General features: G+C 39.5%; 1 protein-coding gene across 2 annotated transcripts; it reads left to right on the forward strand.

Moving 5' to 3' along the window:
* Window positions 1-1,229: 1,229 nt before the first annotated feature.
* Window positions 1,230-17,060, forward strand: pde9ab (phosphodiesterase 9ab). 2 transcript variants are annotated; one of them, XM_024393636.2, is made up of 18 exons: window positions 1,232-1,358; window positions 2,234-2,304; window positions 2,844-2,921; window positions 4,152-4,195; window positions 4,316-4,370; window positions 4,660-4,730; window positions 4,906-4,993; window positions 5,769-5,850; window positions 5,935-6,009; window positions 6,223-6,309; window positions 6,485-6,589; window positions 6,661-6,743; window positions 11,296-11,452; window positions 12,279-12,392; window positions 12,604-12,708; window positions 13,281-13,409; window positions 14,069-14,164; window positions 14,840-17,060. In XM_024393636.2, the coding sequence occupies exons 1-18, from the start codon at window positions 1,290-1,292 to the stop codon at window positions 14,888-14,890; spliced, it is 1,560 nt and encodes a 519-aa protein (XP_024249404.1). In that variant the 5' UTR covers window positions 1,232-1,289; the 3' UTR covers window positions 14,891-17,060. The 2 variants fall into 2 exon arrangements, with proteins under 2 accessions (XP_024249403.1, XP_024249404.1); XM_024393635.2 differs by having other exon boundaries at window positions 1,230-1,358; window positions 14,069-17,060.
* The last annotated feature ends 762 nt before the right edge of the window (window positions 17,061-17,822 follow it).

The following is a 17,822-nucleotide window of genomic DNA, read 5'->3' on the forward strand; positions in this document are numbered from 1 at the left end:
CTGGTGTAAACATGCTCCAGGATGTTTTTATCTTGTCATATTTCATTGTTAACGGCACAGAAACGGCTCATACTCGCTTATCTAAATCCCATATCCCTCAAAAACATATTCTGCTACCACATCACCCATGTCTGCATTGCATTCCAAAAGGCACCCTATTCCCCTTATAGTGCAGTACTTTTGACCAGGGCCCGTGAGACTTGTCAATAGTAGTGTACAATATAGGTAAAAGGGTACCATTTGGGATGCACATGTACTTCTAACACCATCTGGACCTTTCATTTCCATGACCCTTAGTGAACTAATAATTAATCAGAACAAGCCCACTTTATTAATGATGTATGATGTGCACCATTCAAATCTGAGGTAACCCCTTGAATAGGCATTATAACTGATTAGACCATCAAAGCTAAACACATGCACATGATGTCAATATTTGATTCTATTCCACCACCATGGGTGCATCTCATATGTTTCCTTGATTCCTCTTTCTTAGCCGCCTCCTTGAACTGTGTTGGAGGCGAGGGTAGAATCAATTAAATACTATTGAGATTTTACCTCCATGATCTCAATTCAGAGTTTCTTGAAAGGAATGGATGATGTGAGAGGGTCAGGGGATAGCCTACTTCGCGGTAGTAACGGTACCTTGGCAACTGCAGAGTTAATGGGTGATATTTAAAGGGCTGGTCGTGGATCCCTCCCCCAGGTTTCATACAGGTTGTATTCACTCGCTCTCTGGATCTGCAGCATATCAACAGGCAGGAGAGGTTTGCTTCTGACAGTGACTGACAGAAGTATGTAAGTCTAGTTTCGTTAGATTCTTTGCAAGATGAATTAGCATTGAGATACTTTTGATCTTGATATTATTTTTTTGCTACAGGAGTGCATTTATATTTCAATGTGTTATGTAGCAACTGGTTGACAGGAAAATTATAGTATTTATCTATATTCATCTATTAATTTATTGAAAGTATATGCAATTAATATAAAAGAATTATGATAAATAAGGTTACTTTTACTTGCTTTTCATGGTAATGATCCAGCATGAATGTAATACATGGAATGGATAAATAGCTGCTCTGAATTAATTTTATCCTAGACATCAACATTTGTATTTCCTTCTGTACCTGCATACTTATTCTCAACCCCACGGTACACCACAATGATATGAAATTAATTGTAGACCGGTGAGCGTGGTACCAACGATCCACAGGAGTAAAGTACAACTGTTATTTGTGCCTTTCTCAGTTCCCATTTCATTTTTTCACGGAGTGAGGTATAAGGTCACTATGGGTACCAGCTCCTCATCATACGCTCCCAAGACAGTCTACCTAGATGTGGATGGGAAAATGCAGAAGGTGAGTGAGACCAGCGATCTGTATATAATGACAAGATGCTCATGTTCCAAAGGCGGGGAGGCAGGTGACAAGCTTAGGTCCCAAATAAGCTCATAAAAACACATTGGGCTTATTTTTGACAGATTTTGGCAAAAGTGAAACCTCTTGCCTCTTCCTCTTTGGATGAGACTGAGTGACACAACTTATGATCCTGGTACACCAGCTGCCATTATCAGTTCATTACAGCTGATATAATGCAAATAATATCAACAACAATGACATGCATGTTTTTAAGGAATTATATAACACTTTATAAGGAGGAGCTTTAAGTAGTGTAACTGAATCATAGGTATTGAAGGGATGGATGCTTGAGGTACATCAATTATATTAATTTGTAATTGTCATGAATGAGGATGGAAAGAAAGTTGAAGGAAAATGTGTTTTATGTTTGACGTTGATTGCATTAGCAGATTTTTAGATGTAGTAAATGTGAAGTAGTTTGAAGGATAGAGCTTACAACTCAAACCACTTGAACTCTCTCTGCCTTACATGTGACCACCTTGTGTTCATCTCCTGTGAAAGTATGGAGGCTTTGGTCAGGTCAAGAGATGCCGAGATAAGACACAGGTGATTCACAGGTGGTTGTGACGCAAAGGCGGGTGTAACACCTGGAGTGAACATGCTGTCATCATTATTGATATTCATTCTATTGATTTCAGTTGTTCGGAGTTTACGGTTATAAAGAGAACCATTACTTGAGTAGTATTATTTATCTTCAGTATCCCTGAAATACTTTGTGCAAATACAGTACCAAGGCACTATTAAGTATGAAGATATGCAGTTTGATCAACATCAGTACTATTTGTATCTTTAAATGTTCTTGCCTCTGTTTTTAGGTGATTTTCAGTCGATACTGCAGCCCCTGTGACATCCGAGAACTGCTGTGTTCTTCCTCTAACATAGCCAGGTCAGTGGCACCTCACTGCCCCTTTTCACTCAAACACAAACGCATCTTAATTTGAGCCAGTTTGCTACAGCGGGAAAATAATCCTGCAGCAACACAAAATGTGGATTATAATTAATGGACATTTTGGTTGGGGTTGATACATTTTTTGTAAGGTGAAATCAAGTCTAAAATTTCAAAGTGGAAATTACAAACGTCAGAAGCCTTTTTAATCCTCAAATACACTAGTTTTACATTTCGTCTATTGCAAGAAAATTCTCCTGCAACAGGGTGGTCAAATTAAGATCATACATCTGTACACCCTTATGTCCTGCACTTATCAACAATGTTAAATCAATATGCCAACTGTCTAACATTACTTAGTATGCTAAAACTCTTGAGTTTGCATTATGGATCTCCTCGCCTTTGAAGTTTGCATTGTCTGTCCTCAGCTTCAAAGTGTTTTTTTTACTTACCATTTCCCTTTTCCCCACTTAACATGATGCAGCCTACAATACTTTGATGTATTTAATACTTTGTGTAATAATTTGATTTGTCCTCAGAAATACTGCTATAAGGCTGGTGGACTCGGAGGGAGCGCTGGTCTCCATCGATCCCACAATGCCTACCAACACCCCAAAGTAATGACACGTGTTTTTGGAAACACTATTTTTTACAGTCTGTTGTTTGACCTGGTATTTATTCAGACAATACATTGTGAATAGGTAATAAGCTCATATTAGTCATTGGTTTGGTGTAGACATGGTAGCAGAAAGTATACATTATTACCATATCATTTCCTACAATATATACACTACAGTGCAAAAGTTTGGGATCACTTTTTTTTAAAGAAAAGTTTGAGAAACAGACACCTCACAAGTCCTCAACTGGCAGATTCATTAAATAGTACCTGCAAAACAGTGATGAGGTGACTCTGGGATGCGGGCCTTCTAGTGTTCCTCTGTCCTGTGTCTGTGTTATTTTGCCCATCTTAATCTTTTCTTTTTATTGGCCAGTCTGAGATATGGCGTCTTCCTTGCAACTCTGCCTAGAAGGCCAGCATACCGGAGTCGCCTCTTCAATGTTGATGTTGAGACTGGTGTTTTGCCGGTACTATTTAATGAAGCTGCCAGTTGATGACTAGTGAGGCCTCTCAAACTAGACACTTTAATGTACTTGTCCTCTTGCTCAGTTGTGCACCAGGGCATCCCACTCCTCTTTCTATTCTGGTTAGAGCCAATTTGCTCTGTTCTGTGGAGGGAATAGTACACAGCGTTGTACGAGATCTTCAGTTTCTTGGCAATTTCTCACATGGAATAGTCTTCATTTCTCAGAACAAGAATAGACTGACGAGTTTCAGAAGAAAGTTCTTTGTTTCTGGCCATTTTGAGCCTGTAATCGAACCCACAAATGCTGATGCTCCAGATACTCAACTAATCTAAAGAAGGCCAGTTTTCTAATGATAAATTAGCCTTTTAAAATTATACATTTAGATTAGCTAACACAACGTGCCATTGGAACACAGGAGTGATGGTTGCTGATAATGGGCCTCTGTACACCTAATGTAGATATTCCGTTAAAAGAAACAGGTGTTTCCAGCTACAATAGTCATTTGCAACATTAACAATGTCTACACTGTATTTCTGATCAGTTTGATGTTATTTTAATGGACAAAAACAAGGACATTTCTAAGTGACCCCAAACTTTTGAACGGTAGTGTAAATATTTTCAAATGTAAACAACAACAAAAAATGAACTGGAACAATACTTTAAAGTAATATTGTGACACTGTGTAGGTAAATGTTTTTCCAGATGGTTCAAGCTAAATTACTGTGGTTACTGAAATCTGTTGTTGTTTTGTCTGATCGCAGCTCCCAGTACAAGGTAATGCCTCAGTCGACTGGTCAGGTGGGAGGTACGCTACAATACGAAGCATTTGCGAATTCTATCATTTTCACAGTCACACATAGTAATGGTAAACAGATAATACAGAAACAAAGTCAGAACCACCGATACATATTTTTCCTCCTTTCAGACAAAGAAGACATGTTCCAGAATGTTTTGTCTCAGGTGGCAGAGCAATTTAGCAGGTGATATACAAGTATTACATTTTTTATATTTTAGTCATTTCGCAGAAACTCTTATCCAGAATGTTTAGTATAGTTTATTTGATCAAGTTAGAAATTATATCTGAGAAAATATCTGTGGCCATCGCACCAATTTCTGGTTTTGTCTCTCTTTTCATTCATCTGTTCAGTCTAACGTGTTGATTTGATTGATTTTATTTGTTAAAGAATGCATACGTGTCCACTGTTGCCGAGGCTCACACAGATTTCTGCTCAAATCAAGGAGCTATGTTTTCCTCCATTTCTGTTTCAGGGCTTTTAGAATCAATGAGTTGAAGACAGAGGTGACCAATAGGCTTGCCATGTTGGAGAAGAGAGTGGAGTGTGAGTGATGGTGTTACTGTATTAACATTGGCACCACTGGCTTTAGTTTGTGGGAATATTCACACCTACACTGTATATACTTTTATATGCAATATAAAAATGGAATATATAAAAAATAATATATCGGTTTTGTTGTGAAATATTTAATACTGTATACATTGACTCTCTGTTGCAGTAGAGGGGCTTAAAATGGTGGAGATTGAGAAGTGCAAGAACGACCTGAGGAAATTACGGGATGAGATGACCTCAAAGGGAGGAGGAAGGTCAGACAACTGCAAATAAACCAAATTATCATATCAGATAGTAGTAATAATAATAATAATGAATTAAACAGAATCCAGATGTAAATGTAGACATATACAACATTTAAGTTTAAAAGGTCAATGTTGGTGAGGTCAATGTTGAAAAGATTAGATAGAAGACACTCAAATCCGTGTTGATTAATTCAAAAGGCCTTTTAAGGGCCCAAAGTAACATATTGTTCAGTACATTTCCCTTTAAGGGGCAATCTGCAATTGCTACATCCATTTTTGGATTGTTAAATTAATGATATCCATTGATTCTTAAAGAATATAACTTATAAATGCCTCATGAGCTAAGTTCAACTGTCCTACCCCATCAGATCCCTAAATATAAGCATGTTTTAATACCTTTTTTGTAAACAATGTAATTGTAAACAAACACTGTATACCCTCAAAACATGGTTCAAACCATAATTGTTTCCTCGTGGATAGTCAGATTTGTCTATGAATTTGAGTGGTTACCATTCTCCAGCTCAATCCTCAGCTTATTCCAAAACAGAGGCAGGGTAGCCGCTTTTGTTATTCTTTAAACTGCAGATTGTCTAATTAATACTGCATGTGTGGTCTATTATGATTCAAATAAGAGCCTCTTAAAATTGACTACGCCATATGTTGCCCTTAAATCAGTGTTGATTGAAGGCCCATTACATGAAAGACCCTTGAATATGTTCTTATATGTTCTTAACTTGTAGGCTACCGCCCTTCTGTTTTCCCCAATATTGCTTCTTATTATTAGAGTGACTTGTGGTTGCAAATATAGCTTCACAGAGGACGGCAAGAAACTCTCCCCAAGACGAGACGTTCCAAATTACCCAAAGGTAAACAGTTAAAGCATAATAACCAGTACACCTTTTGTTAATGGTGAATAAATGACTTCATTACTCTTTGCACTATGTCTACAGTATACTCTATCCCAGGAGACCATAGAAGCTCTGAAGAAACCTACATTTGATGTTTGGCATTGGGAGCACAATGAGGTTGGGGATATTTCATGTAGCCTAATTTGGGCAAATATGCATTGCATGTATGTATAAATGTATTTTTATCTGACAAATGATTATTCTTGCTTTGGTACTTTTTCCAAGGCAATCTATAAAGATAGCTAATCAGTGTCTTAGTCCCAATTGCTATGTGTAGCATTAAACATATTCTGATGGTACTCATTACTGTATTGTGTTTCCAATGAGGAGATGTTAAGCTGTCTGGAGTACATGTATCATGATCTGGGCCTGGTGAAGGAATTTAATATGAACCCCATCACACTGAAACGATGGCTGGTGAGTTAGATCCACACTTGTGAAACCCCTATCTTTACCCAAGTAGTCATTAGCCTCGATTTCCATTCTTTATCTCATGAAAGTAAAAATATGCACTTATGAGCTGATTCAAAATATGCACACTATTAAAAAAAGGCTTTCTTGTTTGTAAGATGTTTGTGACTTTGTGTTTCAGCTGGGAATCCAGGAGAATTACCGCAACAACCCGTTCCACAACTTCCGCCACTGCTTCTGTGTCAGTCAGATGATGTATGGAATGATCCACCTGTGCAACTTACAAGTGAGAACACACCTCATAGTGTATGTATATGTGTGTGTGTGTGTGTCACTCTGACTAGCTGTGTTTCTCAGGAGAGGCTCACCATGACTGACATGTGCATCCTCATGACAGCTGCCGTGTGTCACGACCTAGATCATCCAGGCTACAACAACACGTAGGTCACATTACATATACCTTTATATATATATATATATATATATGTATATATATATATATATATATGTATATATATATATATATATATATATATATATATATATATATATATATATATATATATATATATATATATATATATATATATATATATATATATATATATATATATATATACAGTTGAAGGTTTACATACACTTAGGTTGGAGTCATTAAAACTCGTTTTTAAACCACTCCATAAATTTCTTTTTAACAAACTATAGTTTTGGCAAGTCTGTTAGGACATCTACTTTGTGCATGAAACAAGTAATTCTTCCAACAATTGTTTACAAACAGATTATTTCACTTATAATTCACTGTATCACAATTGCAGTGGGTCAGAAGTTTACATACACTAAGTTGACTGTGCCTTTAAACAGCTTGGAAATTCCAGAAAATTATGTCATGGCTTTAGAAGCTTCTGATAGGCTAATTGACATAATTTGAGTCAATTGGAAGTGTATCTGTGGATGTATTTCAAAGCCTACCTTCCAACTCAGTGCCTCTTTGCTTGACATCATGGGGAAATCAGCCAAGACCTCAGGAAAAAAAAATGTTGACCTCCACAAGTCTGGTTCATCCTTGGGAGCAATTTCCAAATGCCTGAGGCACCACGTTCATCTGTACAAACAATAGTACGCAAGTAGAAACACCATGGGACCACGCAGCCATCATACCACTCAGGAAGGAGACGCGTTCTGTCTCCTGGAGATGAACGTACTTTGGTTATGAAAAGCGCAAATCAATCCCAGAACAACAGCAAAGGACGTTGTGAAGATGCTGGAGGAAACAGATACAAAAGTATCTATATCAACAGTAAAACGAGTCCTATATCGACATAACCTGAAAGTCCTCTCAACAAGGAAGGAGCCACTGCTCCAAAACCGCCATAAAAAGCCAGAATACGGTTTGCAACTGCACATGGGGACAAATATTGTACTTTTTGGAGAAATGTCCTCTGGTCTGATGAAACAAAAATAGAACTGTTTGGCCATAATGACCATCGTTATGTTTGGAGGAAAAAGGGGGAGGCTTGCAAGCCGAAGAACACCATCCCAACTGTGAAGCACGGGGGTGGCAGCATCATGTTGTGGGGGTGCTTTGCTGCAGGAGAGACTGGTGCACTTCACAAAACAGATGGCATCATGAGGAAGGACAATTATCAGTCCGGAAGTTAAAGCTTGGTCGCAAATGGGTCTTCCAAATGGACAATGACCCCAAGCATACCCCAAACATACTTCCAAAGTTATGGCTAAAGGACAACAAAGTCAAGGTATTGGAGAGGCCATCACAAGCCCTGACCTCAAACCTATAGAATAGAACATTAGGCAGAACTGAAAAAGTGTGTGAGAGCAAGGAGGCCTACAAACCTGACTCAGTTTCACCAGCTCTATCAGGAGGAATGGGACAAAATTCACCCAACTTATTGTGGGAAGCTTGTGGAAGGCTACCCAAGTTAAACAATTTAAAGGCAATGCTACCAAATACTAATTGAGTGTATGTAAATTTCTGACCCACTAGGAATGTGATTAAATAAATAAAGCTGAAATAAATCATTCTCTCTACTATTATTCTGACATTTCACATTCTTCAAATAAAGTGGTGATCGTAACTGACCTAAGACAGGAAATGTTTACTAGGATTACACGTCAGGAGTTGTGAAAAACTGAGTTTAAATGTATTTGGCTAAAGTGTATGTAAACGTCCGACTTCAACTGTGTGTGTGTGTGTGTGTGTGTGTGTGTGTGTGTGTGTGTGTGTGTGTGTGTGTGTGTGTGTGTGTGTGTGTGTGTGTGTATATACACACACACACAGTGGGGAGAACAAGTATTTGATACACTAATGATTTTGCAGGTTTTCCTACTTACAAAGCATGTCTGTCATTTTTATCATAGGTACACTCCAACTGTGAGAGACGGAATCTAAAACAAAAATCCAGAAAATCACATTGTATGATTTTTAAGTAATTAATTTGCATTTTATTGCATGACATAAGTATTTGATCACCTACCAACCAGTAAGAATTCCGGCTCTCACAGACCTGTTCGTTTTTCTTTAATTAAGAAGCTCTCCTGTTCTCCACTCATTACCTGCATCCGTTTGAACTCGTTACCTGTGTAAAAGACACCTGTCCACACACTCAATCAATAAAACTCCAACCTCTGCACAATGGCCAAGACCAGAGAGCTGTGTAAGGACATCAGGGATACAATTGTAGACCTGCACAAGGCTGGGATGGGCTACAGGACAATAGGCAAGCTGCTTGGTGAGAAGGCAACAACTGTTGGCGCAATTATTAGAAAATGGAAGAAGTTCAAGATGATGGTCAATCACCCTCGGTCTGGGGCTCCATGCAAGATCTCACCTCGTGGGGCATCAATGATCATGAGGAAGGTGAGGGATCAGCCCAGAACTACACGGCAGGACCTGGTCAATTACCTGAAGAGAGCTGGGACCACAGTCTCAAAGAAAACCATTGGTAACATACTACACAGTCATGGATTAAAATCCTGCAGCGCACGCAAGGTCCCCCTGCTCAAGCCAGCGCATGTCCAGGCCCGTCTGAAGTTTGCCAATGACCATCTGGATGATCCAGAGGAGGAATGGGACAAGGCCATGTGGTCTGATGAGACAAAAATAGAGCTTTTTGATCTAAACTCCACTTGCCGTGTTTGGAGGAAGAAGAAGGATGAGTACAACCCCAAGAACACCCTCCCAACCATGAAGCATGGAGGTGGAAACATCATTCTTTGGGGATGCTTTTTTGCAAAGGGGACAGGACGACTGCACCATATTGTAGGGGAGGATGGATGGGGCCTTGTATCGTGTGATCTTGGCCAACAACCTCCTTCCCTCAGTAAGGTCATTGAAGATGGGTCGTGGCTGGGTCTTCCAGCATGACAATCTTGTAGTAACCAAAAAAATGTTAAACAAATCAAAGTCTATTTTAGATTTGAGATTCTTCAAAGTAGCCACCCTTTTCCTTGATGCCAGCTTTGAACACTCTTGGCATTCTCTCAACCAGCTTCATGAGGTTGTCACCTGGAATGCATTTCAATTAACAGTTATGCCTTGTTAAAAGTTAATTTGTGGAATTTCTTTCCATCTTTATGAGTTTTAGCCAATCAGTTGTGTTGTGAGAAGGTAGGTATGATATACAGAAGATGGCCCTATTTGGTCAATGACCAAGTCCATATTATGGCAAGAAAAGCTCAGATAAGCAAAGAGAAACGTCAGTCCATCATTGATTGAAGATATGAAGGTCAGTCAATACGTAAAAACCATCAAGTGCTATGATGAAACTGGCTCTCATGAGGACCGCCAAAGGAAAGGAAGACCCAGAGTTACCTCTGCTGCAGAGGATACGTTCATTAGAGTTAACTGGCTCTCATGAGGACCGCAAAAGGAAAGGAAGACCCAGAGTTACCTCTGCTGCAGAGGATACGTTCATTAGAGTTAACTGGCTCTCATGAGGACCGCAAAAGGAAAGGAAGACCCAGAGTTACCTCTGCTGCAGAGGATAAGTTCTTGGATAAGTTCTTCATTTTTGCAAATGTATGAAAAATCCATACAGAAATATCTAATTTACATAAGTATCAATACATGTTAGAATCACCTTTGGCAGCAATTACAGCTGCAAATCTGTCTCTAACAGCTTTGCACATGTAGATTGTACAATATTTGCACATCTATTATTTAAAAAAAATCTTAAATTATGTTGAGGCTCAGATCTGGGGAAGGGTGCCAGAACATGTCTGCAACATTAAGGTCCCCCACAATGCAGTGTCCTCCATCATTCTTAAATGGAAGAAGTTTGGAACCACCTGGACTCTTCCGAAAGCTGTCAGCCCAGCCATGCTGAGAAATCAGGGGAGAAGGGCCTTCAGGGAGGTGACCAAGAACTGGATGGTCACTCTGACAGAGCTCTAGAGTTCATCTGTGGAGATGGAAGAACCTTCCAGGAGGACAACCATCTCTGCAGCACTCCACTAAGCAGGCCTTTATGGTAGAGTGGCCAGATGGAAGCCACTCCTCAGAAAAAGGCACATGACAGCCCGCTTAAAGTGTGTTTAAAGGCACCTGAAGACTCTGACTTTGAGAAATAAGATTCTTGGGTCTGATGAATTCTTTGGCCTGAATGCCAAGCGCCATGCTGTGGGGATGTTTTTCAGCGGCAGGGACTGGGAGACTCGTCAGGATAGAGGCAAAGATGAACGGAGCAAAGTACAGAAAATCCTGGATGAAAACTTACTTATAATAAGAACAGCAATGATAAAAATTTAACTTACTAAATAAGAAAGGGGAGGAGGGAGACATCAAACTGGAGCAAAGGTTCACCTTCCAACAAGACAACGATCCTCAGCACACTGCCAAGACAATGCAGGAGTGGCTTCGTGACAAGCCTCTGAATGTCCTTGAGTGGCCCAGCTAGAGCCCGGACTTGGAAACCGATTTAACATATCTGGAGAGACCTGAATATACTTGTGTGCTAATGCTATGTCCTGTGGCAGGTACCAGATAAACGCTCACACAGAGCTGGCGGTGCGCTACAACGACATCTCGCCCCTGGAGAACCATCACTGTGCCGTGGCCTTCCAGATCATCTCCATGCCAGAGTGTAACATCTTCGCCAACATAGAAACGGAGGCCTTCAAACACCTCAGACAGGTGAGGCACCAGGTTTCTCACAGCAAGGACCTCACTGCAATTTGAATAACAAAGCATTTGTGAAGTAGCATGTATTATAGTTCAGAAGCTAAAAATGGGGTTTAGCTAAGCTAGGATAAATATACACTGAGTGTACAAAACATTAGGAACACCTTCCTATTATTGAGATGTACCCCCTTTTGTCCTCAGAACAGCCTCAATTCATCAGGCATGGACTGTTCAAGTTGTTGAAAGCATTCCACTGGAATGCTGGCCCATGTTGGCTCCAATGCTTTCCACAGTTGTGTCATGTTGGCTGGATGTCTTTTGGGTGGTGGATCATTCTTGATACACACGGGAAACTGTTGAGCATGAAAACCCCAGCCGCGTTGCACTTCTTGACACATTCAAACCGGTGCGCCTGGCATATACTACCATACCCCGTTCAAAGGCACTTAAATATTTTTGTCATTCACCCTATGAATGGCGCACACACACAATCCTTGTCTCAATTGTCTCAAGGCTTAAAAATCCTTCTTTAACTTGTCTCCTCCCCTTCCTCTATACTGATTTGAAGTGGATTTAACAAGTGACTTTAATAAGGGATCATAGCTCATCTGGATTCACCTGGTCAGTCTAGGTCATGGAAAGAGCAGGTGTTCCTAATGTTTTGGACACTGTGTATAGCCTACCATGAATAGAAACCAACATTATTGTAAAATAAATGGTATTACACATCACCACCTAAACATAGGGATAGTTTCGCACAGAGGATGGCTTTTGTTTGTGATTTTGGCCAGGATTGGTTTCTAGTATAGTATAATGATATTATTTGCGACCTTGGCAGGCTATCATCACTCTCATCTTAGCCACAGATATGGCCAGACACGGTGAGATACTGGACTCCTTCAAGCAGAACGTGGACAACTTTGACTTCACCAACCACAAGCATGTGACATGTGTATGTATGCAATTACGTATATCCTCAAGTCAAGGTTGATATACAGCATGTCTCAAATGTATTGCAGAGACTTTGGGGGATGCCCAAACCCGGGTCTAGCAATGGACAACCCAGCACCTTAACCTTAATGCCAAGACGTCTGAACCTCTTTACAAGGTTGTTAGGTGTTACATCCGTTATGACTGAGGATTGTTGTTGCGTCTCTGTGCAGCTAAAGCTGGTGTTGATCAAGTGCTGTGACATCTCCAATGAGGTGAGACCCACGGAGGTGGCCGAGCCCTGGCTAGACTGCCTGCTGGAGGAATACTTTATGCAGGTGAGTTACTGCTTTTTTGAAAATGATTGTCAATTAACTCACCATTATTTTAAATAATAACCATAATTGTGAAGAAAAAGTATAGTCTTGACGAATCTCGGTCACAGAACAAAAATCGTGCAAATTAAGTTCTGGGGGGAGACAGGAGTAGCAAAGTCTCCACCCCTCCAAATGAAAACTCTCAGCCAGTTTCGGGCATGTCTATGGGACAAATGTCCCTTCCCCTTCCAAAATGTGAGAGCCTGTGAAATTCAGATTTGTCCAACAGATTAGTGACAAAACAGTTGTGTACTGGAACAAAGTTCTCATTAGTCGTTGAATCCCACAGTCTGTCGACAGATGTTACTACCATTTATGGTATGTGTATTTGTCAACGATAGATGTCCACGAGTCTTGACCAACCTTTAATTAAAGATATTTACATTTCTTCTCATGAAATCACACAAATCCTTGGTTTAAGGCAAACTATATATGCATTTGCCAATGGGTGTGGGGAGGTGTGCCTCTTTCTTTCCAATGAGGAAAGAAGAAAATGTTCTGTACAGGCTTTCATTATCTGTTTTTGTGTTCAGAGTGACAGAGAGAAATCTGAGGGTCTCCCAGTAGCTCCGTTCATGGATCGGGACAAAGTGACCAAACCCACAGCTCAGATTGGCTTCATCAAATTCGTCCTCATTCCCATGTTTGAGACTGTTATGAAGGTGTGTTTCTGTTTCCGAGTGAGCCTGTGACTGAGATCCCGAGTGAGATTCAACAATCCAAAATGTTTGCCAACAAAAATGTATGCTATAACACTGTGGGGCGGTTCCTGGACAGGTGTTCAAACTTTAGAACCCAGTTCCTACATTTTAATATAAAAATAGATTTTATCAAACAAATCTATGCTACATTTTATCTCTGGGACCCTCAGGGTGACAAATCAGAGCAAGATAACTGAATGTAAGTACATTATTTACCTTCAGAGGTGAATGTATCAAACCAGTTGCCGTGATACTAGTTTTTTGTTGTTGTGCACTCTCCTCAAACAATAGCATAGTATTTTTTCACTGTAATAGCAACTGTAAATTGGACAGTGCAGTTAGATAAAGAAGAATTTAAGCTTTCTGCCCATGTAAGACATGTCTATGTCCTGGGAAATGTTCTTGTTACTTACAACAACATGCTAATCACATTAGCGCACATTAGCTCAACCTTCCCGATAGAGGTTAATCTATGAATGTAAATCAGTGGTGGCAGGTGACTTAAAAAAATGTTTGTAGGATAATGGATGAAAACTATTTTGGGACAAGAAGCTAATGGGATGACACACTTTCATGTTCTGAGCCACTCTTAAATGACTACATCTAAATGTGTGTCCTAGCTTTTTCCCCAGATTGAGGAGATTATGGTGCAGCCTTTGCGGGATTCTCGAGACCACTATGAAGAACTTAAACAGATTGACGATGCCATGACTGAGGTAAAACCCTTCTCCTCACACCTCGTTGACCTCAAGAATCGAGGTCAATCTCATTTACATTGTATGTTAAAAATAAATGGAACAAACATGGAATACATTATGGCTGACTCATTATACAGACTCTTGAGGAAAAAAAACAATAGAGAACATGGGCATTTGTAGTTAAAATTGTGTTTCATTATTTTCCTGAATTGACTGAAGTTAAGCTGAATGTGTCATGCCCATTGAAAATGGGGGTCCTTTTATAAATTTGTTTGCTGAAAATACCAAATAGATGTTTCTTCAATGCATAATTAACTCAAAGATATCGAATTTGGCCATCAGTTCCCCCTTGAAAGAATTAAGTGCATGACACCTCTGCCTCATCATTGCTTTCCTTTTATTGTGTGTAGATGTGGTATGTCCTGTTATAAAGCACTACTACAGCAGCGTAGTGATGATAATAACTGGCTCAGGGGTGAAGTTTCCCCTATGTGCAGATCGAGACTCAGCTTCCTCAATCCTAACCTTAGCACTAGTGGGGAAACTTTTAAACTGACCCAAGATCAGCAGCTAGGGGTAACGTCACCCAATAACTGTGGCCTTAGTCCTTAGACTATCTACCAGCTTTATTACTCTATAAAATCCCTCCACTGCCATCTTGTGTTAACATAAAGGTGTCTTTTGTTCTACAAGGCACAGAAGAAAAAAACTGAGAGCAAGTCATTAGGAGGAAAGAAGAAATAAACTTTTCCTGCAAACTCATTGGTGCCTTGTAAGTTTAAACGTTAGATAGATGTGACGTGCCCTCCTCTTTCACTCTCTGACCAAACTTTATCCCACTAATGATGTAGTTTACATATATCCCAACATGAACAGGATATTTAGAGGGGAACCTGATCCTAAATTAACACTTCTACTCGGAGACATGCAGCCCATACAGCATTGGTAGGCCCTAGACTGGTTTCAATAGTAAGTGTCATGTGCCATCTAGTGGTCATACCAGTGTTACCATATGGTTTATTAGGCTTCAGAATAAATAAATGTATGAACTTCACAGGCTTGTGAAAGTGCACAGGGATTTTGATGCTGCTTTACAATAAATATTGAGGATCTTATTCTGCTGACATGATGATCGATGCTTGACATCCATTTGACAAATAAACATTCTCGCTCTTATCCATAATAATCTTGTCAGGTAAACGCAGGTGCCTAGACCAGAGTAGGCACATTTGCTATATAACAGAACTTTTTTTTTGACAAAACTCTCAGTAGAGTTTCAAAATGCAATGGAAACACATTGAACTTCAGATTTTTATTCGGTACATGAAAATGGCTTTTTGTGTCACCACAGAAAGCCAAAACCCCTGCTCATGCAAACCTGGTGATTAGATGGTCCTGTGTAGATTATATTTTCAACCAGAAACTATCAGGAAATAACACTGATGTATGTTTTTCCAATGAGGAAACCAATGTTTGTTTAATCAGCTCTTGTACAATATGATACACAACAAATGTAATTGTGACTGCACTGGGCCTTTAAATCAACTCATGTTACATAGCAGTATTGCTGATTTATCATATGATTGATATTGTTATGACATTCTATAAAAGGTCAAGCTTTTATACTAACTATTTTAGAAGGCATATTGATATGGCTGTTCTATTGTAGAGAAGTGTGTGTGTGTGTGTGTGTGTGTGTGTGTGTGTGTGTGTGTGTGTGTGTGTGTGTAATAGGTCTACCTCACCCCACCCCTCTCTTTTGACACCTAGTTCTGTGTGACCTTTGGTACTATCTCCAGCAGATGCATATTATGCAATATTTTCCTCTTATCCTGTTCTCCTCATTTGACCCTTGACCTGAAGTAGAAATAATCCAGGATCACAACTCTGGAGGTTGAGATCTGTTGTGTCCTAATCATGTACTTTCCTCCCCCTTGAATTGAATGTTTTGATATGTCAGCAGTGGCTGGTGTCACTTTAAATCGAAGGACATGTTCATTGTAATGGCTAACATTCCATTCAAGCCATTGCTATGAGCCGTCTTCCCTTTACCAACCTCCACTGTTAAATGTATTATCTGTATATTAATCGGCCTTTGAATAAGATCCCATTGATGGATGGCTATGTCGATAACGCCTCACTTTACAATGTAGATCTTCTGTTGTTCATAATGATAGTCTTATTACACAATAACCATCGTTCCCAATTAACTGGTTATACCCACCTCTGTTTTCTGGCTTTAGAGACCTCGGATGGTGTTTCCATTCCGAGGGGGAAGCAAGGCGTCTGCCTGAGCCTGAGCAACCGTCTTGGCTTGGTTTTGGCCATAGAAAGGGAGACTCCTCCCCTAATACCACAACTTCCTGTAGTTATATAGTTATGTAGCCAGCCCAGGCAAGTAGGGTGGCGAAAAATACAAATTAACCAATCAGCACCTTCCCTCTCTCCTTAGCCCCTCCCAACATAAAGTGAGAAGAGGAGAGAAGACGGCAGTGATATTGTTTGACCTTAGGGGTGGCAACACTGGGGCTGGTTTTGTTTCTTCTTGTTACTTTTGCACAAGGTTTTCTTTTGGTAGAGAAGGATGAAACATTTAGGGACAAATATGAAGAGATTGTGTCTTCTAAATTAGTATGCGAGGTAGGTTAAATAATAGTATTTATAATATGGATAGTATTTACAAAGGGCTTTTCATTGTATGGGGCTAACGTGTACTGTACCTCAGCCACCTTATGGGAATTTTAAAGACAAAGTTGGAGATTAGAGACATATAGCAGGTGGGAAGTATTTTAACTTAGCCAGTTTTGTAGAAACCACTACATGATTTACAGTGAAGGGACAAATACATTTCTACCAGTGTATATTTTGACACGTGCGTGTATGACTTTGCATATCAAATAAAATTGCAATACTTATTGGCCGATCATCTCGAAGATGTCTTTATTTTAAACTTGCGTCTCCTGAGAAACTGGAGAGGTCAGTGTGTGACAACTATTACACTACATTTTATTTCTCCACCTGCTGGTTATTTGGGACACCTTTTCTGTTCTGAGGCCTAACTAAGACCTTTTTTCACACTAGTTTTCCTCTTTAAAAGAAGTTATCCATCATTATCAACCTGGTCTCTCATACATACTATACACACAAACACCCAGAAGCAATAGCCAGCTGCAAAACATTCACAATGCAGAGTGACATAACATCACAACTTTATATATCAGGGATCAGCAACTAGATTAAGCCGTGGGATGTTTTTTTTCTTGAGAGATGTTCAGGGGGCCAGAACATAAATACAAATAATTATGCAGATTGAAAATTGCTCTCAAGAAGCCCAAAAAAATATAACATTTGACTAAAACATCATTTCAAACCTTGCTTAAATTTGTATACCATCACATAAATCCAATCAAAAGGTATTTGTCACTTGCTTCGTAAACAACAGTTGTAGACTAACAATGCAGAAAGAAAGAAAAATAGAGAAACAATAGAATAAAAAAATGACACTAAATAGTAAAAGTTATAATAATATACAATGAGTAACGATAACTTGGCTTAACACTATAGTGTTTTCACGATACCAACCTTGTATTAATGATACAATACCAGGCCAAAGAAATAATAGAAAAGTAACAACACTTAATAATATGCTATGAGTAATGATAACGTCGCTATACAC

This window comes from Oncorhynchus tshawytscha, linkage group LG30 (assembly GCF_018296145.1).
Source record: "Oncorhynchus tshawytscha isolate Ot180627B linkage group LG30, Otsh_v2.0, whole genome shotgun sequence".
Classification (NCBI taxonomy): Eukaryota; Metazoa; Chordata; class Actinopteri; order Salmoniformes; family Salmonidae; genus Oncorhynchus; species Oncorhynchus tshawytscha.